At 38.1% G+C, this 24320-nt stretch overlaps 1 protein-coding gene across 1 annotated transcript in view; it reads right to left on the bottom strand.

Moving 5' to 3' along the window:
- LOC139719949 (DNA repair protein RAD50-like) overlaps window positions 1-12251 on the bottom strand; it is a 70457-nt gene extending 58206 nt beyond the window's left edge. The window contains exons 1-5 of the mRNA XM_071631328.1: window positions 12163-12251; window positions 8694-8868; window positions 4556-4639; window positions 2831-2932; window positions 682-744 (exon numbers count right to left, since the gene is read on the bottom strand). Coding sequence (XP_071487429.1) covers window positions 682-744; window positions 2831-2932; window positions 4556-4639; window positions 8694-8822 — 378 coding nt within the window. The 5' untranslated portion in view covers window positions 8823-8868; window positions 12163-12251. The remainder of the gene's footprint in view (window positions 1-681; window positions 745-2830; window positions 2933-4555; window positions 4640-8693; window positions 8869-12162) is intronic.
- Between the last annotated feature and the right edge of the window lie 12069 nt (window positions 12252-24320).

Raw genomic sequence — 24320 nt, 5'->3', positions numbered from 1 at the left:
TGCCTTGAGGGCAATCTACTCTAAATAAATCATATGCAGATTTTCCAAGAGGAAAAAACAAACAAACAATAATAAATAAATAATAAAATCAATAGAATACATCAGATAAATTTGATGAAATTTGGACAGGCCATTCAAGACTATGAATTTTATGATTAAATGAAGTTTTCAACAGTTCAATATATTTGCTGTTATCTCTGGATACGAAATCTACAGCAATATGTGATGTCACATCAGAATAACAGTAAAAAGAAAATACAGTGTATAAAAAGAATTCCACAAATGCCTATTCTTTTTTGAATGAAAAGGACACATTCTCTTGACTTATTACTGGCATAGTATGTTAACCTGTTGAGGACGGGCTAATATCGCTACAACGAGTATTTCCCAAGACACTTGCCCGAGTATACTCAGGACTTGTCCTCAACGGGTTAAGGGTTATACTACTAATCCTCAATTCTGATAGAGGTATAGAAGTCATGACCTTTTACATTCTGCTAGAAAAATTGAAAGTTATGGTGACAGGATACACCTATTGATCGGTATTTCCTTTGTTATTGCACTATTGTGGTAAAAATAGCAAACTTTTGAATGGATTGTTTGATTCTCTACATTTCTGCATTCTTTGTTTACTAAATCCACATGTTTGAGGAGAAATTCCCCCAACAATACTCATCAGACCTCTCCAAAGTTGTCTTCTCTCAGAATGGTTGCTTCAAGGGACTTGAACTCTATCTTTTTTCTCTGCAGAGACAAGCAAAAAAAAAAAAAGATACATGTATCACAAATTACAGATTGCTTAAATGGTAACAATTACAATGTCAATTTTCAAGGGTTTATTGATGTTGCAGTTATAATATAGAACGATAATTCATTCTACAGTTCTGTATTTCAATCACTGCTAATACAAATTTAGGATCTTGTAGTGTTATTGTAAGTTGCTATAGTGTACATTTGTATGTGATAGAGGTTGAAGTAGTGATGTGGGTCGGGATTTACACAAGATATTTGGTATGCTAATAATATCTAAATTTTACAAGTTCACTTCAGTAATGTGTAACTTGGGGGTTGACCTCTATGTGCATTGTATTATAAAGCAACCAACAAAATTTCAAAAGAATTTCTCTGGAATACTGGTACCCAAAGCAGATCTCTCATTAGTCTGGTTTCCAGACCATCTGCCTATTTTGCTTCCCAGAATATCAACGGCAATGCCCTCTAACGACAAAAGAAGTACAGTAGCATACTGAGCTGGAAGAGGTGTTGACTTTGTCACAGGTGGGCGATACGTACTCCCTCGTGGAGACATGTTATATTTGATATTTTTGTTTAATATCTCTAAAATTTATAATGTTTGTTTTATGGTAGTATTGTCCGGGGCAAATTATTTGTACATGTATAGGGCCCCAATTTTCTCTTCTTTCTTTCTTTAAAACAACAACAACATTCAATGCAGTGAGGGCACATCTTGTGGAAGGGACTACAGTTGCAAAAGGGTCTGCACATGTATACAGTGTACCACACTATCTCTAATGAGAGTTGATGTTTGAGACTATGAGGCACCTACAGAAATACCAAAGTGTGTTGAACTAACTGCAGTTGACATCATTTGACAGTCAGTGAGGTCTTACAATAACTTAATTAAAAAATCAAACATATCTACATTATTGCATTGATAATATAACAGTTAAGTATTGTTGGATTTCAAATCAAATTCAAGTGTTTCAAGATATGATACATGCTTTTCATAATCAAAATGCAATCAAAATCAGTGTTGTTATTTACTTGTCAATCTCTGGGTTGCCAAAAAGTGTTAGGCCTGTGCTGGACAGCACTGATATTTCATCCATAAGCACACGCTGAAGTTTGCAGATACTTCAGAAGGAATAGGCATTTTCTCTGACACATACATTTAACTCTCTGATGGTAATCTCTGTCTATGATAAAGACAATTCAGTATAAATCAAGTGAGCTCTGAATACAGGGCTCCTTTTTAATATACCTACTGAAATGCTTTCATTAATATTAAGTACATTGAGGAAGTTCTGAAACTGAAATCCCATGTCCCAAAGAGGCATTGTTATATTTGATGAAAAAGTTTTGTCATACAAAAGCAGTTTCTTTGCTTTAAATGGAAGGCAGTTTATGACTCTTCAACAACAGAGGCAAAAGGATACTGCAACTTTTGAAAAGGTTGAACTCTCGCACCAATTTCTCATGAAACTACGAAAGGCATAAAAAAGAACTACAGGCGACTCTCATTACAACAAAGTCCTGGGGACTGAGAGTTTTCTTTCCAAATATCAAAATGTCGTTACAGCCAGACAATACAGTGTCAGTGTTAAAGGGACTATACAGCACTGGTTGAGGTGAGGATTCAGCTTGTAACGGTTTGCGAGATATTTAGAAACCACTCTATGAAATGTTAAAGAGCATATAATTTCAAGGGGAATCAAAAGTTTATTTGATGAAAATTGGTTTTTAAACGACTGAGATATACAAAAACAAGGTAAAACAAAGAGATCCAAATAAAAGTGGTGGCCTATCAATTTTATTAGGAACACTTTTTTTGGTATCTCAGCCATTTCAAGGCCAATTTTCATCAAATAAACGATGAATTCTTATAATCCATAAGGGGTTTCTCATTATCCCACTGTAAAATATCATAATCCTGAATCCTCACCTCAACCAGTACTGTACGGTCCATTTAAATAATAAGAGACAGAATGCAGCTCAAAAGGCATGAAAGGCGACGTTGAAACATTTCATCGTGCTTTAAAATTATCCCCCCCCCCCAAGAAAAAAAAAATCATGGGGGTTTCAAACAAACCTTCTGAGTTGCCACAAGATTTCTTGTCACCACAACATCTTTTCCCGCCTTGTCCATGAAACGCAGCTTGACCTGTGCTTTGACCTCTGTTTCATGGGCAACCTTAGGTATGAAAAGAAATGATGTTACAGAAAGTCAACAAGGCTAGACTTTTCAAATCAGTAGGTGCGGTCGGACTGGAGAAAGATCTCGAAGTTTGAGATCGTGATCTTTAAGATCTTGAAGTTTTGCCAGTGTGACCGCAAACTCACGCGAAACTTCTCGCGAAACTACCCACATCAACTAGGGATTTTCCCCCACCCCCTCCAAACTTCTCGATCTTTTGCAGGTGTGACTGCGAGAAACTGAAACTTCGCAATCTTTGTCATGTGACCAGTCCACCACCTGCTTGCGGGCAGTGTCTCCGAAGCGCAAGGCCTTTGTCATGTACAGGCGTGCATTGTTACATGTACATCACAATCACTAGCCATCAGAAGGCGCGCTCTTTCTTCTTTCTTGCGCGTGCCCACCAATGACACAAACTTCTCAATCAAAGATCGAGAAGTTTGGTTGCCAGTGTGACCGCATGACAAAAGATTGCGAAGACTTCGCAATCTTTAACTTCTCCATCTTTGCCAGTCTGACCGCACCTTTTGAGAGTTCAAGATGAGTTCATGTTAACTGTTGAAACTACCTTCCTTGCTTCCTTCATCTTCTAAACCAACCACTATTGGTCAATTACCTTGGTAGTTTTTCAAGGTTGATGTCTTACTCTAGAATTTATTCCTTCACAGGGTTGAAAGTCTTTACAAGGGATTACAGAAATAGGGTATTTCAATACAAATAAGTGTTAACAGTACTTTTCTTTATCTACATGAACATTTATAAACACTAATAGCAATGTTAAAGAGAGAAATTCTATGATGCCTGAATTTTCACTGAGATTCCCAATATAACTGTAATTATAATCTGCCAAAATTGCAATACATGCAATTAAACTGCCAAAGTCATCCTTGAACAATTCCAAACTCTATTCAAGGAATTTCTGATATCTTCTGAGAAAATTTAAACAATCATGCAGTGAGCCTCAAACTCGAAGAAAATATTCCACATAATTTCAAAGAATATGTCATGGAAATAATGCAATTTCATTGAATAGGCTTGCTGGGGTAACATATCCAAAGCACTGTGGGTTATATTCAAAACAAATGAATTTCAAATGGAACCTCAATTTTCAAATGAACATTCCAGATAATTTCCAGAAAATTTTACAAAAATTAACATGCAACCTCAAACAGCAGGACTATTAAAGATACTGTAAAAGTGGATATTTTCATGTAACTAATTTTTCACGCTCAGCTGGGGAAGAAAACTTTAATGTTTTTAATTCCACAGAATCAAGACATTAACCACTGGAACATATGTCAAGCAAAAATATTAGTTATAAGGATGTTTTTTTTTTCTCACTAGTTTTTGGTTGCGCGAAAAATTCAACACAGCAAAAATTTCCACTTTTACAGTACAGTCATTTTTGCAGCACACTAGTTTCATACAAAAGGTCACGTAATTACAAAACTGGATTGTGCAGAGCCCAGGGACTTCCTTGTGGAACTTATTAGATCAGCTGTACTGAGCATCATGCATCTGCACATATCAGCCCTCAAGTCAAAGGAAAACAAATTTCTGTGGCCTGGTGCGGTGTACTAATAGCAAATGAATGAATGACACAGTGAAGGGAATGCTTACTTTGGGGTCATGAATGAAGGCAGCACCCTTGCTGCCTGGTGGGAAATCCCCTGAGCAGATGTATTTGAGACACTCGATGATAGTCTGTAAATAAAAAAGAAAAACATGAGAAACAGAAAGACAAACTAACTAGTGATACTAATAACAATGAAACTTAAAACCACAGAATCTATCTCTGCATGCTTCACACATATAATTTACCATTTGCAGATGAAACAAAAACCCAGCATTAGTGCTTCAAAATAGTTCTAACTTTAGTTTAAATAAGTTAGAGATAGAAACAACCAACACGGATTGATGTAAAAATTTGAACCAGTATAATCGATGTTAAGCATTGCTAAATATACAAAATGTGAACAATTGTTATAATAAGACGACAGTCTTACCCAAGGAATGATCTTTCCTTGATCTTCTGCCATTTAAATGCCGTTACCATGGGAACGCAGCTTCCGACACGTCCAAAAAATATGTCTTGCACATCTTCCCACCAAGGCTATTGTGTGTGCCACATTTCATAAGCTTTTGTCAAAAACTGAGGAAGTAGTTCAATCCACAAGATCTTTCCTTGATCTTCCACCATTAATATGCCGTTACCATGGCAACGCAGCTTCTGACATGTCCAAAAAATATGTCTTGCACATCTTCCCACCAAGACCAATGTGTGTGCCACATTTCATGAGCTTCAGTCAAATACAGAGGAAGTAGTTAAATCCGCAAGATCTTTCCTTGATCTTCTGCCATTTATATGCCGTTACCATGGCAACGCAGCTTCCGACACGTCCGAAAAATATGTCTTCCACATCTTCCCACCAAGATCAAGGTGTGTGCCACATTTCATAAGCTTTGGTCAAAAAACTGAGGAAGTAGTTAAATCCGCAAGATCTTTCCTTGATCTTCTGCCATTCATATGCCGTTACCATGGCAACGTACTTTCGGGTACTGTCAAAAAATGCGTCTTGCACATCTACAACCAAAGGCACACATCTGTACCAAGTTTCATGGAAATTAGGCAAAAACTGAGGAAGTAGTTTGCAACACAAAATTTTCCATCATTTTGGCTCATAATATGTGAGCTGTTACCATGGCAACATACTTTTTGTCACTGTCAAGAAATGTGTCATGCTGACCTATATCCTAAGACAAACATTCAATATGAATTCCATGAGAATTGGAAGAACACTGATGAAGCAGTTTTGCCATGAAGCATTTTGCCCTATATTTTACCAATAACATGCCGTTACCATGGCAACGCACTTTTTGCTACTGCGGAAATATGTGTCTTGCACATTAACATATTCAGATGAACATCTGTACCTAATTTCATAAAAATTGATCAAAAACTGTGGGAGGAGTTCGCGACGCAAGATTTGTAATAAAAATGTTTCCAGACTAAACCGTCTACAGTTATGGTTTAATGAGAAAAATAGTGATATCTCCTTATATTTTGGGCTTTATTGCAAAAATTTCATATGGTAGGATGTTTTGTGATACAACTGACAGTCTGCACATCCATATGCATCAAATGTGATATATCTTGAACATCTTTAAAATCACTGCTCCAAAAGGTAAACATGACCTTTAACAATGGTACAATCAGATCTATTTCTAATCCAGAGACAACCAGATTTTGTACTTTTTTCAACATAAAGTGTCTTTTAAAGGGATAGTACAGTTTTGGTTGAGATGAGAAATAGGCTTTCGAATTTTTGCAAGATACCAAGAAAACACTTATGATATAGCACAGAGCATACCATTTTAAGAGGAATTCAAAGTTTATTTGATGAAAATCGGGTTTGGAATAACTGAAACATCCAAAAACAAAGTAAAACAAAGCGATCGTTACAAAGTGTGGGTCCCACACTTTATTAGAATCATTCTTTTTTGGATATCTCAGCTATTTCAAAACCATTTTTTATCAAATAAACATTGAGTTCCTCATAAAATTGCATGCTCTTTCATATTTCATATGAGATTTCTCATTATCTCACCTAAAAATGTTAGAAACCTGAAATTAGGTCTCAACCAGAACTGTACGATCCCTTTAAACTTGCAGGGTATTTCAGGTATAATCTCAAATTTGGGTGGCTGCTTATAATTGGTATGACTCTTAAACACCATCCATTCAAAACACCCTTCTCCAGAACTTAATATGCCATGCCACTGTATGGTTAAGTTCACTTGAATAAAAAGGATATCTAATACAACATGATGGCAAAAGTTCACTATTGTAGGACATTAAAAAAAGACAGTTATAATTGTACACATGTGTAGTTGAATGTTAAGAATGTTGCACTGATATTTTGCTGTAAAACTTAAACCTAATCTGGTGCATTTAAACAAACTAACTGTAACACTAAACTCTACAAGTATTTACACATATCTCAGCACATGTACATTGCAAAATATAATAGTACCAGGTACAGTGTTTTAACAAGATATTCATGGAATAGTAAATGTTGCTAAAAGATCAGGAAAGTAATACCCTGTATGCTATTGGCATAATTATTGGCAGTTGAAATGAGATCATTCCTTGCTGACAATACCCAGTGATATTCATTTCCTGCAAATATCATTCATACAATGAATGGGGATAAGTGAGCTGATGCAATATTTTGCTCAAAGTGTAATGTGAGACTCTCTCTACTCAATATTGAATATACAACACAGGCCGAACTGAGTCTTTGTCAGTCCGGTTCCATTGCACAAATCAGTAAACATTCATTATTGATTTTATATCTTGGACATTCAACAGGTGCTGCCCAAGTCATGTCCATATTGCAAAAACAACCCTTTCTTCGGGCAAGGCTTCTGTAAATTTGTTGAAAACTTGATGCTTTGATATAAAGCCTACGGAGTGATGTACACTTGTGCATGGTTGCTACAATTACCGGGCATGTATAAAATACTCCTGTACAGAGGAGTGTGATGGTATAAAAATAGTATGGTCACAAGTTTAACTGTACAAAATTTTATGAGGTGAAAGATGGGATGCTCTGTTATTAAACTCAACTTCATCTTGCTGAACACCACATCATGCCCAATATTTTGCATTCATCATACATTGTATAAAGTAAAATTGTGAAAATTGCAAAAGGGCATTTGGGCAAGTGCCTAGTGCCCACTTAATTTGCTTGCCCAAAAGTGATCTTTAGTTGTTCTTGGAGTGCGTGTGTATAGGTTTGAAGCATCCCGCCAGTGCCATCATAATAATCATCAACTGCAAGCTGTACGAGTTCCCATCTTAGCTAAAATTAGTAATACAGCACTCTCCGCGTAATTGGGTATCGCTTAAACGGGTACTCCTTTTAATTGGGTAGTAATGTCAAAATCAGTTCCAATGCACATTAAAATTACCTGATAATCGGGTTGCCTCTCCGCATAAATGGGTAAATAATTTTCTTCTAATTTAATTTCTACCCACATTTTATAGCAGATACAATTGTATAGCACTTTAAGAAATCATGAATGTTAAAATTTTCACGGCTAATCGCATTCTCTGCTTAATTTGCAATGAAGACCGATCATTTGGGGAGTGATTTACACATGAAAATACAATGTACCAGTACCGACATATTGCCACACGTAAATGAACTTTACACATGTAGCTGGCACTCACAATTGCATCATAGACCGACAGGAGTTGAACACACCCGCGCCCCTTCCTTGTTCCACAAAACATTCACAATACGAGAAGTTTGCAACGAAAATCAGGCCATGCAGCAGAGCTCCGTAATTTTGCTTTTCCCCAGTCACTTCTCGAAAAGTAACCCGACGTTCTACGTGACTAGTGCATGCAAAGAGACATGCTCATTTCAGAAAACGCCTTTGTGTTAGCGAGGAGTCTACAGTCAAACAACAAAGTTTTCTGAAGATATATTTGTCCATAAAACGAGAGTATATTACTGCTCGTGACTCTGATGCATAATGTGCCGTGCAAGCACGCGTGTTAAGCATTCAGTGTAGGTGTTTGGTGCAGCGTACAATGCATGTACATACACATTGTGTGTGTCAACTGTGAATGAGACGTGTTCTTCTGTTAATCGGGTACTCTGCTTAATCGGGTAAGAAACGCTCTGCTCGAGCCTACCCGATTATGCGGAGAGTACTGTACAATGTATCTGTGCACAATTCTACTAACCGTTTTTCCTGCTCCATTCTGACCCACGATAAGTGTGAGGGGGTGGAAGAACTGGATGACCTGTTTGTCCGAGTCTTCTGGTCCAAAGCTGCGGATTCCTTGGATGCTCATTTTCTCCACGGAAGCCATTTTGATGGGCTGTGTGGGTGGTACCTTTTCCTAGATGATACAATACCTATATGGAGGAAGGGAAATTAAATCTGTACGACTTTACACTAGACTGGTCCTGTTTGTATTTATGGATACGCTGAAATTAAGAGAGAGTACTAGCTGTGTGACATCTGGACTTGGTCATAATCAGAATGCACTTAACCAATTGAGGACGGGCTGATTTTGCTATACCAGTACACGCACATTCCAACAGTCTATAGATGCTAGCCCAAGTATACATGGGACTCGTCCCCAACAGGTCAAGAACATGTGCACTCAACTTGTGTGGATTGAATGACTGCAGCAATACTGGTAGAACACATCAGTGAAAGTTTGAGGAAACTGGATGATCCATTCAAAAGTTATAAGTTTCAGTGAAGCCATTGCTGGATGAGTTCAGAGGAAAACAGTTTGTGGTATCACTGCAGAACAATGCCATAGAAGCAGAGGATTGCTAAAAGAAATATATAACAACTACACATTCCTTTTCTCCACTTACTAGTCACTGGCATATTAATTATGTACATTTGTTTGGTGGAAAATATTCTTCCCAGGTCCTGTCTGAAAAGGGCAAGTCAAGTGCTCTTTCATTTTGCCAGAAATGAGAAAATATGTTAAATTGAACAACATTGGTGTGCTACACCAGCGTCACCAGTTTCTCCCACAGCCAATTAGTTGCAAACATACACTATGCAAGAGTTTGAGATGACAGCTCTAGGTCCATACACAGGACGTATTAAGCCACGTGCATGGTTCTGTTATGTAGATGATACATCGATTTGTCATCCTCCAGGAAGAAGAAAGTACTTCCTTCTTCAAAAACGTCACTCCTTAGACACACACATTTCCTCCACAAAAGAAATGTGTGAAGACAAAAAAAACTTGCATTCTTAGATGTGGAAGCCCATGGCCATGTTGAGGCATCTACATGGTACCCTCTCTGCTTCGTATTACAGGAAACAAACTAAGTTTGATAACATTGACCAGCCACTAAACTTTCAATGACATCATCGCCTAGTTCATAAACTTGCCAGCATCCTCGAAGGACTCTTTTCCACAGAAGACATGACAGTTCATTGTCCTTCGAAGGTAACAAAAAGAGAAAATAGACATGGATCAAATTCAGAAAAACGCCTCGACTGGCCAGATACGAGTATCCTGATCCTGACTGGGAGTTTTCAATTTAAGTCGACACAGCCTAGCAAGAAGGCAAGTAAATCAATCATGCGGTGTACCAGTACAGAAACAGAAAATATAACCATCAGGGCGTACCATGTCCTGTACAGCCTACAGGTAGTATCGTCTCTCGGACAAAATCAAGAGATCATACCAGAAGCATGACATCACCAGCACCTTCTTCACGCCTCACATCACCTTGAGACAGGAATTGGTGAATGTCAAGGACAGAGTTCCAAAAGACAAGCAGAGGAACATTGACTTTATGGCATTCAATGTTTTCAGGACCAGCTGAGATATGAGGACTGTCTACAATTTTTATGTGAGGGAAACTCGGCAATTGTTTGGCAATCTATTGCAGGCCCGCAAGCCGTATGAACAGCATCGTCCCCGAAGGTCCAGCACTAACGTTACAGCAGGTCAGACAGTAACCCCGAGGCGCTCCTTCGTTTGAGCTGGTCGCAGTTTAACAGTCAGACAGTATCCCAGACTCAGCAGTCTACACACTGAGACTCCAACCCCAAGCACCTTCTGATCTTGAGATTCTCCCGCCTGAAACCCCTAGCAAACGGGAGATCGATCATGATCCAACTTCGATGTGCGCAAGGCGTACATCACAAGCACAAAGCACGAAGTTCCTCGGTGGCTGGAGTCCCGCTCGAGGGTTTCATGTGCTCTCTCTCGTGTCATCTCATGCTTATTTTTCAATGTACGATCACTTCACCACCTCCTCCACACACCTGGAAATCAATGGTGAGAGGTGCCGTAGAAGAGCACCGCACAGACATCACCAGGAAGGCAGTCAGCACAAAGCCATCACTACACCTACTCTCTACTGTCCTGAGTCATGAACACAATCTCATTCCCTCACATCTCCGACCTGTAATACCAATCAAAGTCCAACTGCTCAGCGGGGTATACCCAACCAACTCTCGCCTTCACACCATATTAAGAAGGAAAACAAGCCCAGGATGCCTTTGTGGCTACACTAATGAAACAGTGACCCACCTGGTGGGCAAATGCTCACTGTAGCAAATCCCTTAGAGACAGCTTCCTCACCAAGTGGCCAAAGCGATGGAAAACACACCTCACCAAAACTGCAACACCACCCGAATGCTTCACCAGACTCACTCTTCTTGGATCCTGCTGCAACTCCACTATCTCCCTCTCTGACTAGAAAAACCCCTCTCTGTTTCATAACGCATCTCTGAGCTTTCTTTTCGACATACATAACAAACGTAAAGCTATGTAGTTCTATTACTGTTATCCTGTTGTTAGCCTGTTGTTATCCTGTGACCTTGTGACTATATTCATTCTTGACCTCACTCTGCAACTTTAGCAGTTCTCCTGACTGGAGGAATTCGAACAAAGAAGAAGAAGATGACACTCAGTAAGAAATCATTTCAAGCGGGAGACACAGAGCCACAGGGCGGGAGAAATTAAATCTCAAGCAGGAGAACAGGAGATTTTGCAAAAATGGGCTGGCTTTCGGTGGGAGATCTCCTGTTGAAAGCGGGAGAGTTGGAGTCTCTGTACACATACATAATAAACTCAAATAATCATTCATGTTTGATACCATCAACAACTAGAGAGTTCTATGTGGTCATTTCTAGACAAGAGAATGCAAATAGTTTGCATGGTTTGATTTCAACGAAGTATCACTATATCAAAGTCGACAAAGAATCCATCTGATCTGGGAATGGATAGAGAGACCCACACTCCACAAACACAAGGGTCAAGAGAAGCCAAAGGCAAAGTAACAAAATGTGGCCAGGTGGCCTCTTCTTCAAATTGCCGCACTAAAACTGGTATCAGAGTATTGATGCTGAATCCTCACATTTTACCATTTAGAAGTCTAATTATAAACCTTAAAAAAGCCAAAGGGCACATCATCTGCATCGCACGTTAACGAGACCATTTGTCATTCCAAAGGCAAAGCCCAGAGGCCCGACAAGATCAAGATAGATAGGTGAATAAATTTACATACTGACAGATAGTGTCTATACTTATAGCCAGCTACAGAATAAATTACATGATGTTTCTTCTTCTTCTTCTTTCAATAAAGTACAGGCCACCTTGTCGTTGTGTGGGTGTTGTATAGATCTACTACAGTATCAGCGTACTGGTGTTTGTGATAACTTACGTGACAATCGAAATGGGCAATGTAAGATATACCCGCGCAGAAGTCAGTGGCTAAATCAGGGGCTTTGTTGATCTGGGGCTTCAAATTTAGTGACCGAAAGCAGCAGGCATCGTCGTCAATATATCGATACCCCCGAACCCCGGCCGTGTACTGGTGATGTGCTGTCGATCGTACGGACACACGTACACCGACACATACATATGGCTACCTGCTCGGCCCTGCGTGTTGATTGACGCAACGTGCATGCAAACCCGATTTGTTTCGCGCGGCAACGTGCCTTGACCTGCCCTCAACAACTGACCTCTAGTGCCCTCAACGTACGTGCACCACACACTGCACATACCGCACAACACGTACATTGTAGTCTGCAGTGTAATCGTTCCGCGCTGCACACTCGCGTCGGGGATTCCCCAGAACACCGTACAACAAATCGTGGATTAGTGAGCATGATACGCATGGGGCAGGTCTCTTCCTATGGTCTACACCTCCCTGCATGGGGTAACTTTTCTGACAAAAGACGAAGCAACATGTGCTGCGCCGTCAGAGTATAGTAGTACAGTGTAGGGCTACATGAATTTGATTTGTATCTTGAGCTTAGGATGATTCGATGATGTGTACCTTTGAAAATTGCACACCGAAGCAAATTAAAAAACAAACACTTAGAATCAAATAAACATTATTACTAGTATAGTTCTAAAAGTAATCTCACACTTCTGACCTATAGTCACTATGTGTAATGTCAAAACTACGTGAATCATTAATCATGGCGGGCTATGTTTTTTTATTTTATTTGGGGGGGGGGGGGGGGCATAATATGAGAGGGTGGATTAGTCAACCCGACTACCACGATCTCGACTAATGAGTCAAGCTTTATCGTTATTAATTCATTGATTATGAAATTCATGCAAGGAATTGGTATTTGGGCCTTAAATGGTCATGTAGACCTCATGCAAGCCATGGAATTTTTCCTTTGTTTAAAAACAAACAGACAATCTATTACAAGAATTAAAGGTCTGAAATTGTAGGCCTTCATTGTGAACTGGGCTCCACTCAAATAAATTCTTTTGTACTTATCGTCTTTGTAATTTCTCACGTATGGTCTCTTTATTTTGAGTATAAGCAAAGACAAACAAAATAGTGTAAGCCTACATACTTTGATTTTGACCATCTGCCCTTGACAATGAGCACTAACAGGCATGGATAATACATGATTTAAAGGGACTGTGCAGTACTGGTTGAGGTGAGGATTCAGCTTGTAACGTTTTGCGAGATATTTAGGAACCACTCTATGAAATGTTAGAGCATAATCAAAAGTTTATTTGATGAAAATAGGTTTTGAAATGACTGAGATATCTAAAAACAATGTAAAACAAAGAGATCCTAATAGAAGTCGTGGCCTGTCAGTTTTATTGGGATCACTTTTTAGGATATCTCAGCCATTTCAAGACCAATTTTCATCAAATAAACTTCTTGAAATTAAATTCTCTTTCATACTTCATAAGAGTTTCTCATTATCTCACAACCCCCCCCCCCCCCCAAAAAAAAAAAAAAATGTTATAAACCTGAATCCTTCACCTCAACCAGTAGGGCCTACTTTACAGTCCCTTTAAATGAATAACAAATTTACGAACACAACAAGGCAATTAATAATTTTGATTCGATTTGATTTGATTTGATTTGATTTGATTTGATATTATTGGATTAGATCTTATTTGAGTTGATTTGATTTGATTTTTGCATTCCTCTTCATTCAAGCATATAACAGGAAAGCATGTAAATTAAGCAAAGTAAATGAGTAATATTTGAAAAGTGAAAATGCATGTTCCTATATATCTTTCCATGCCAGTTCATGTGTTACAAATATGAGGGAAATATAATTGTTCCACGCGCGCACGACTGTAAAATGCCACTGGCGCAATAACTTTTATCAACATGTGCGCGAGATTCTGGGCTCGAAGTCATGGACGGCTAAAGCGCGTTTTTTTTTTTTTTTTTTCCGCAGTTCGGAAGTGACGGCAGAAAAACCTTTAAGGGGGGGGGGGGGGCCTTTTTAGGTTAAAAGTCATGATATTGTTTTTCTCCAGGGAGGTAATTTCTTTCCAACCTCCTCATGAACTCAGGCTTGGAAGCGGGGCATCAGTAGGCCCTATGTTTGATTTTTAAAAAAAAATGGTCTGTGACGATACGGTGGGAATATCGCAGGTTTGATTTTAGCATAAACACCGAAATGTTATCGAGTGCACAATGTGTAGGCTCATCACGCAATTATCTCAATTTGGAGTTACACTTGTATCAAATAATGCCTTACCAGATCAAAGCCTATACATTTTGTCGATAGATGTAAAGCAACCGAAGGCCAAGTTGAACAGAAGTGTGTGATTAGTATAAAAATTAAATTCATTTTGTTGACAACTTTGAAGCTGCCATCATAGTCATAACTATGAGTGGCGTTAATTGCGATAATGCTTTAAAAATTGGTAGATTACTCTGTTAGCGCTAAATATACTGCATGAATAATGCGTACTTATACCAGCATGAGTAATGCGTATTATGGAAGCAGATATATATATACAAGTGAACCGAAAGAACTACAAACAAATTAGCTACTTTGATAGATCATATTCATTGGAACGATAATGACAACAGGAATATAAAGTTATTTTGGTGTATTAAATACAGGTGTGAGTACTCACACAACGATTTATACATTATGGAAAGTGAAATCTGATCCTCAACATGCTCAAGGTGAAGAATATCGAAATATAAGCAAAATTGATATGAACAAGTTCAAACATGATCTTCAAAAGTTGGCAAGCTGTGAAGATTGTTCCAGCTTAGACTGATGATGCAGTGTGTAAATTTATGGGAATATAATATTGTTGATGTAAACTCGGCCTAAACATCCCATGCCTCCCAAAAGAAGCAAACGACCGAGAAACCAATGCGTGATTTTTCACCTTGAATGAACTCATGGTTATAATCATACAGTCATGAGATAACAATATAAGCTTTAGAAAATGACTTGGAAAGAAAAAGATAGTAAGTTTATTGGTCAATAGAGGAGATTATACAAACAACAAAGCAGGAGATGTAAGAAAATTAACGAAAAAATATTATGCAAAAACATAAACAGGAAAAAAAAAATCCAGCACAGGCTTGGGAGACATTAAAAAGCTTTTCACCCAGTAAGTAATCATTTAATTCATTGCGTCATTTTAGACATACACATTAAGAACATGATTAGCATGTTTAGCAAGTACATTTATTATTTTTTCTAATTGGTCGAAATTTATCTGAATTGATCAAAACTTAATGTGACACTCATAACAATGTTCCTAAGAGTGACGATGAATGAATTTTGATAAGAGTCTCTGATAATCAAGTTTTTACTGAATTGTATATACGAACACCATGACGAATGTAAAGGTAAAAAATGGACTGATCTTGGTGGGATATCATTTGTAATTCTTAAATCGTCGGCTGCTTAAATCACAACAGCTCCCACGTATTTGCTCAACAGGAAAATATTTCTGAGAAAGTTACCTTATCGATATACTTGATGTGGAGTTAAACTGAAATATGCTGATAATGTTTGCAAGAAAGAAAGTAAAATGATTAGTTGTTTTCGCTTTATACGAAGACTCAAAATTATAATTAGTGAACAATGTAAACTTATGTCAGTTACTTACATTTGCCACAGTTCGATTTAAACAGAACAGGACTCTGGTAAAATAAACAAAGAGATTTAGGATACAAAAACTTCAAAACGGGCAAAGCAGGGAGATAATTATCTTTCAGATCAATCCGCTCTCTTATATCAAATAACAAAATACATTTTACTTTCAAGTGGATCGTTTCTAGACGCCCAGGATATCTGCTTTGATTAGTCTATAAAACTTTGGAAAACAGAGGCACCCGTTATCTGACAGATTGGCTGCTCTTAGTCAGCTAATATGAATTCATTACGACGAAGATATCATTATATAAGCATCCAAAACCAAATGAAGGAGTAATTGCAAGAGAATGGTGTCATAGGGGCAGTAGTATAGGTCCTTTATTCCCTTTCCGTGATTATCAAAAGAAAAAAAAAATCCACTTTTAATGCTTTTTTAGGTGACATAATAATTTTCATGCAATAATGTACTCTAGAGGACATTGACTCCGGGCATTGACTACCAATACAGCATGTCAAAGAGAATTGGTACACACACATACACCCAAACAAACCTACACACACAGAAACTACATGGACTGTCAATTGTGCTGATGAAGTCGAGACATCATTCAATGTATAAAGATACAGGGGCGAATCCATGAATTCTGTAAAGGGGGGGGGGACTGATATTTCTGGAGCCACTTCCAGGTTTCATTTCATTTTTTTCTTTTTTTGTTTTTAACGAAAAATGAAGGGGGCGTGCGCCGATTGCGCCCCCTCTATAACATATCATGTTTCTCTTCAGCCAAACAGACTGCATATAGTACAGTAATCGACATTGCTATAAGTTTCCACCAAAGGGAAAAAATGGATATATCAAATGAAACTGTCAAGAAAGGAAAATCTAACAATGACCATGTATTGTACCGTAGGCCTTATGTCCCCCAAAATTACAATGGGGCCCTCCGCAATATCAACTTAAAAAATGATGTATCAATCCAAATATATTTCAATGTATGAAACTCATGAAAAATCAGATTATAGAGCTCAAATATCTAAACTGTTTAAATCATTACACGCCCTTAAATTGCAAGATTTGAATAAAATGCAAATTGTTGATTATGTTCTTTTATGCAACGTTATCATGCTAGAAAACTCTTTCGCCTTATTTACAAAATATGTTTTCTTTGAACTCTGATGTACATAAGTATTATACAAGATCGTCAAATCATTTTCATCGATGGCGTTTTTTTGTCTGACAAATGTAAATATTCGTTACGTCTAGTATACTTTTTTTTTGGAATACTTTAGATTTGAGCAAACTTCAATTCAATTCAATTCAATCATAGTTTATTTCCAGTCAACGAAAATCAAAAACATAGTACAAAGTATACATGTCATGAAATAATATTGTTCAAACGTTTGCAAAAGATTCATGTAGTATACGAGATATGTACAATAATTTGGAGGAACGATGTATATAGATACTTCGTGGGCGAGCGGAAAATAAATTCGATTGTGGAAAATGGTGATCCACTAAAAAGCAAAGCTTGTCGGACGTGAATCGCTAGATAAATAATGAGTAAATGATATACTATTCAAGTATTCGATATAAGTTATTTAAGTCATTTATAACAATATACAGTAGTTATTTTGAGATACACAGGTCGGGAAAAAAAATAGAATATACCAATGCTAATGCCCGGACACTGTTCACTGAACCACGTGTACCGGGAAAATATGACAAGGACAACTTAATATACAGTTTAATAATATCTTTAAAAGACAGTGTAAGAAAATGTTAATTAGTGAGTATTGACATTTCGGATATGGATAATGTGTATTCTTTTTATTTGTATGATGTTGTTTTTATATTCTTTGTCGTGATTAATTTGGTACATATCTTTTTGAGTTATTTTTATACACTCCATTCGCGGGGTATGTGAAACACAACAAGCCTATTCTGGCTTTCTACGCACAACTGCACACACAATGTTAATGAGCTTGTGTTCTTTATGTACCTATAATTATGCTAACTGTTTTCCCTATTTTTTTCTCTTTTTCATAATCTTTCCCCATTTTGTCAATGTTTTCATTGTTTTCATATCTACACTTTTGTACAACGTGCTCATATTTACATGTATTTCATATCTATGAATCGGAAATAAAGATTGAATTGAATTGAATTGAATTGAATTGAAACACTTATAGAGTGACCCACATCTTACAGAATACTCCATCCGGTATGCTTCAGTGGTCAACGAGAAATGAGGAGTTTTGTATAGCATGTCAGGAATCCCTTCCCTCCCAGTTCTGTCCATTTTGTTCAGCAGTCCAAGAGCATCCAAGTGCTAAACTTGAAGAATCAGACCCATGACATGCTTTACAACGATCCACATTTCTCTGTGACCACCTAACCAAATTGAACGGGGATTTTAGGCAAAAATATAGCTAAGACGATATATCTTAAGATACTGAAGAAGCATAATAGACAGTTTAATAATAATATATTGAAAGTTATCAGTGCGAAATTCGATTGTATTTTTTTTTTTCGGGGGACATTTATGTCTATCATTATGTACTACAATACCGTACGTAGCTTCACCGCTCGTTCGCCATACGTTATTATTTTTGTTTGTAAGTAAGTATACGCTTTGCGACCAAACAGCAGCGTGCCTATCTTTCCTTTGCGCTCGTCTACTACATCCGTACAATCTCTTTGCTCCTCGGCATCGCATGTATCGCCCGACGTGCTTTAAGGGGCACAGACAGAGCACCATGCACTACTTTATTTCAGCGTGAAGTATCCAGAAATCATTTTCATAGGAGCTATATTATTGTCAACATTGTTTATTTGCCTGTGTATATGTATTGAATTTTTTCTCATCACGCTATGGGTGCAATGAGGAGCGTAGGTCCTACTGATGATACTACAGATCATCATTTTGCTTGGCATTGTGATCACGTCGCTCACTTCGGCGATAACCATTGCTCTTCTCAAGGTAAAGTAGTAAAGTTCTTCCATAAAAGTTATCGATACATCGAGGTAGTCGGGGCCTATTTCGTGCGTATAATGTCATTGCTGTGCGCTAGACTTGCACGTCAAAACATTCCGAACATTATTTTGGTTTATAGTATGGTTACAAGCATATATCGAGTTGTATGGGCTCGCCAAAACTTTGAGTCACTTTCCATTCCTTTCCCAAGACCACCATCTTCACTAAAATGTTATATTGACATATATATTGTACCTAGTCTATTTACCAGATATCAAATGAGAGAGTGAACACTAGGCATTCATTTTGCATTTGCTGTGGCAATTCATCGGAATCATGGTGTAGTGAGTTTTTGCACTCTTGCTGAAATTCTCGGGGAACTTCGATTTGCTTGCGAGTTATATCATATTTTTGTTTTTATATTCAAACACATTGATATAATACAGACACAGGAAGGCTTACACTGCTAAAACATCGGTGTTAGATTTGACACCACGGGTGTTAAATCTAACACCGGTCAAGTGTCATTAGAGGACCACACCCACGGGTGTAATAGAAAGTATGTTGTGATGGTGTTGAAAAGTGTTCACCTGGCACTTCATGGTGTTAATTTGACCCTGCAGCTGGTGATATTTTTGACACTGCGCTGGTGCTAATTCAACAACGACACCGCATGGTGTATAGATTTGATATTGCTGGTGTTATGTCAATGGTAATCCGCCCAGCTTCAGTAGAATACCACACCAATTCAACTGGTGTTACTGTGGTGTAAATGTGTTCACACCTTTTTTTTCTCAAAAATCAAGTATTTTATCGGAAAATTCTTGATGGTCTTGTTGAAGTTCAACAAGAAAAACAGTAACTAAGAAACTATTCAAAAAACAATCTTATATTTTGAAGTGACACCCGGAGGCGTTGATTTAATACCACAAATGAGCACCGAAAATTTAACACCAGCTCGGTGTTTCACACTTAACACCGGAGTTTTTGCAGTGAACACTGTGTATAGAATACAACGTGCTATTTTAAGATATTTTTGTTCTTAAGTTGTTAGCCGGCTCGATTCGAACGCTACAGGCATTCCTGCAGTTACAACTTCCTGGGGACTAATACTTTGTTTATGTTCTTTCAAGAACTGATAAAAATGTGGTCGAGGTGTTATCACGAATTAGTATACGCAGGTCTGTCTTTTTTATGAAGTAAACGATTTTTTTTTTTTTAAGTACACTCTTATTTCTGCCGAGTCAAAATTTCAACTCTGAATCCGAGTCAAAAATTTTTCACTCCGATCCGTGTAAATTTAACACCAACCGTGTACTTCTGGCTCAAATCCGAGTTATCATTTTGGTTATCGGACTTTTTACACCTGCGCAGAGTCACATCAGATATACCCAGCGCGATGTACATGACATACGCGCACTGCAATTGAACAAAACATGTCATATTGTGTCCTATGTGACGTAGTACCCCCGCGAAAAAAAAAAAGCGTCATTTCTCGACGATCCGCCGCGGCCGCGAGATTTCTTGCAACTTTTTGTCTTCAAGATGGACAATTTTGTGTGCACTTTTCTAGAGGAATGCGGAATGGAGGAATACATAGGAGTTTCCATCGGTGAGTACCCACCTCATTCACAGCACTCATATAAATAATTGCCTGAAACATGGTCTAAACAGTCAGTTTTATTTAGGGCAAAATGAACTTTCGACACGGACACATTGACTGGTAATGGCGGAATCCGAGTGAAATCATTTGACTCGGAAGTCCGAGTAGCTTTCACTCGGAAGGAGTTGACTCCCAGCTGGCGCCATTTCCGAGTCACATTTCACATTTTCCGAGTTATTTTTGACGCCGCAGAAATAAGAGTGTACACATTCCATCAACTTGTTACAGACTTTATGTTAAGGGTGATACTTCCCCTATTCCTGAATGAGGAAGTGTGCAAGATACACTCTAAAAAAATCCGGGTTAGAACTGACCCGAAACTGGGTCCGTTGGGGTCACACACTGTTCCGGGTCAAAAATGACTTGGAATTTGGTCATGAAGACCCGGAATGGGGTCACCCTGACCCAATAATTTATGACTCTGGATGGGGTCATATCTGACCCCATTCCTTGTCATTTCTGACCCGGTTTTTTTAGAGTGCAAATGTTTAAGTTTCTTTTCCATATAAAGAAAATATATTAAACATTTGATTTACGTAATTATTATGCGATAATCATTGACGTTATGAATTCATTTCAGTCTCCTCATTCGGCGATGACGGCAACATCGACTCTTTAATAATTCATAACTTTTGAATCGATTGTCCGATTTTCCCCACACTTTCACTGATGTGTTCTATACAATATTGATGTGCTTTGACTCATTCAACAATATTATGTATATAGGTTTCGGTTTCCCTTTATATCTATTTACAGAATGTCTGGTTCGAACCCGAGTCGATTGTTGTGTGTATACCGTACGCATCGCACATTGTTTCTGGTGAATGATGTGATGACAATTTTTCTCTCAAGTTTTGAGCTTATTATGCCTCCAATATCATTATGATTGATGCAACTCTTGCATCCCTACATGAGTTTTAAAATATTAATATGTTTTCAAGATTTTTTTTGGCCATTATGGTGGCCATTCATCGCATAACCCTCAAGGATTCAAATGTTGCCTAATCCGGATTCGGATATAAGCACCTCGAAATAGGTTTTAGCCATCAAATCTTTTCACCTTTTTTCGCCATTTTATAAGAAAAGTATACGGGATGATAGACTGTATTATGTCTTCTTGTGCGTGTAACATCAGTATAATCAACATCTATTCAAATCTACATCGATAAACATCAGTATATAAAACGAACGCATCAGGTGCTAGTTTTTTTCGCGTGTGTGTGTGTGTGTGTAACAGTAATCTTTACTTGATTTCTGTACAGAAACACTCATCTTGAATATATAAAGGCAATATTATAAACATCAATGTTTGGTCAACTAAAGAAAAACAAAATGCCTGACTCGAAATGTATAAGACTATACAGCATACATTAAACGCATTAACACGGTCGTAAATACGTACATTAAACACGTACCTATACCAAAAAAAAAAAAAAAAAAAAAAAAAAAAATACCCAAACGTGCCCTCTTACCTGACCCCGCCCCGGGTCTCCGCTCACATCTCAATCTCTGCACTTCATAAAGATTTACAATCAATCAAATTGCACAATAAATTCATATCATTTTATAATGTATATCATTTGAATATAGTCGTGATATTTGGGGAAAGGAGAAAGTAGCAAAAAGAGAAAGGAAAAGTTAGAAAAAGAATAGTAGGCCTCAACAGTAAGCCCCAGAGAAAAGAACATTAAGAAGTGAACCCTATGAAACTATAACCTATCCCCTTACAAACCCCAGTTGCACAGTTGAAATCAAATAAACAGACATCACTTATTAATTCACTCAAACAAATAAATAACATATTCCCACTTCAGTAAGTGGAAATTGAATTTTCCTTGCCCAATTGCCATGCAGTTTCTTTTTCTTTTCAATACTTTCCCTTACTCTCTTACATTGAAAGATAGTAACATGTCTGTACTTCTTGACTCAAAGATGGGATATTACTATATAAATAGTTCAGCAAAAAAAAAAAAAAAATCAAAAAATTAACAAACTTTATTCTCACTGAGCTAGTACCTGACAGTCCTACAAAAATGCACAAATAAACACACACACACACACACACACACATTCACTGGTCCCTCAAAAACCTACACCCCATCCATCATCTCCTCTCCTCTTCACGCGCACCCAAATAAACATGCATACACACACACACACACACACACACACACACACACACACACGGACTCTCAATTATCATGTGCGAGCGCACATCACACACTTCCTCGAGTGAGATTTTACATGCATGGACGTAGCCATGTACTAGTTATGTGTTGGTATTCCTATGCCTTTATCAAGAATTATATAACGCCTGGAGAGATCCCTGTCATTAATTTAATTTGATTGGTTGTTTGACATTGATCATTCTGCCCATTTCACTATGACATCATCATCCGTGCAATTGTGGTTCCATTTACCGTGCAATGCTGGATCCATAGGCGATCTGGTCCATTGCACGCTCGCTGAGAGCCCGGCACACACGCGTGTAAAACGCTTGCGTTTGCAGTGTGTGTAGTATGCTACAGCGCGCTGGAAGCTTGCGTTTGCAGTGTGTGTATGCGACAGCGCGCTAGCGTAAAGCGCTCAGCGAACACTCTCGCGATCTTGAATGGATTCTCTCTTTGTTTGTAAATCAATAAAACATAAAATGACAAGGATCTATGTTAGGCGTTACATAAACAAATAATAAATGTTTTTCATTCGTGCGATGGACAGAATATTTCATTCGGTGAAAGATGAAATGTTTGATCCATTCAACTCGGCTGCGCCTCGTTGAATGGATCATTTCATCTTTCACCTCATGAGAATATTCTGTCCATTGCACTCATAAACATTCATTATTTGTATACTTATAAACCCTAAATGTGCTTTCAGGGCATGTGACAATTTGTGCGGTCAGTTCCCTGCACGTCGCCCGAATCAAGGGAAGACAATTTGTGCAGGGGCGACAATTAGTGCCTCAACAGCATCTTTAGCCCTCTGTCCATTCCATATTGCAGGGCGACTTTGAAGGGGGTTGTCCGCTCTATCCTATGTATGAAGGTCGAGATGCAAATCGCGTCTTGATCTCACTCAACGATGTCTCCAACTGTCAATACGTCATCGGATTTAATCATTGAGTATGCCTACATCAGTATTATCACAAATCCGTTTCAAAGAATTAAGTAAGTGGAAGCAATATTGTAACATTCAGTTCAGTTCAAAACCTGTCTTAAAAGACTGCGAAGCGCTTATTGCAAGCGCATTCAAAATTGCATTCAGCTGATGGAAAACATTTTACTTGAACATGTTGAACTCTGAGATCGATGTGAGAAAAAAATGTGAGTTGAAGGGCGTATCTCAACTGCGGATGAAACAGACTTTGATTGCCTCGACTGCCGCGAATCGTGAGACTCGTCCACTCTAATAAAGATGCCAGCTAGTCCCCAGCCCAATGAGATACAGTGCACTCCCGTTGCAACGAACACGGAAATTTCGTTATAACGAAGTAAAACTTCTGGTCCCAAAATGATTGCCATTAATGTCTATGGTACAAAATTCGCTTATCACGAACACGTTTATAGCGAAATTTTCGTTATAACGAAGTCTTTTCCGAGCCCCGCGGACAAAGCGAAACAAAAGAACGTGCTCCGTTATAACGAAATGCGGATCGCTTTCGAAAATACGTAGCGGAACAAGCATGGGCGAACGCTTCACACCGCGGTGTGTTCGCTCCGTGTGTCACACACAGTTTCCGTCAATCTTTAATGTAATATCCAAACGAAATCTAAAAAGTACCATCCCGTTTCACATAGCTGCACAGTGTAAGATGAGTATTCAACAAACATAATATGATATAATG

This window comes from Diadema antillarum, unplaced genomic scaffold (genome assembly GCF_040938485.1).
Source record: "Diadema antillarum isolate AM-2024a unplaced genomic scaffold, OU_Dant_1.0 scf00000117, whole genome shotgun sequence".
Classification (NCBI taxonomy): domain Eukaryota; kingdom Metazoa; phylum Echinodermata; class Echinoidea; order Diadematoida; family Diadematidae; genus Diadema; species Diadema antillarum.
This window is presented reverse-complemented; position numbering and strand designations above follow the sequence as displayed.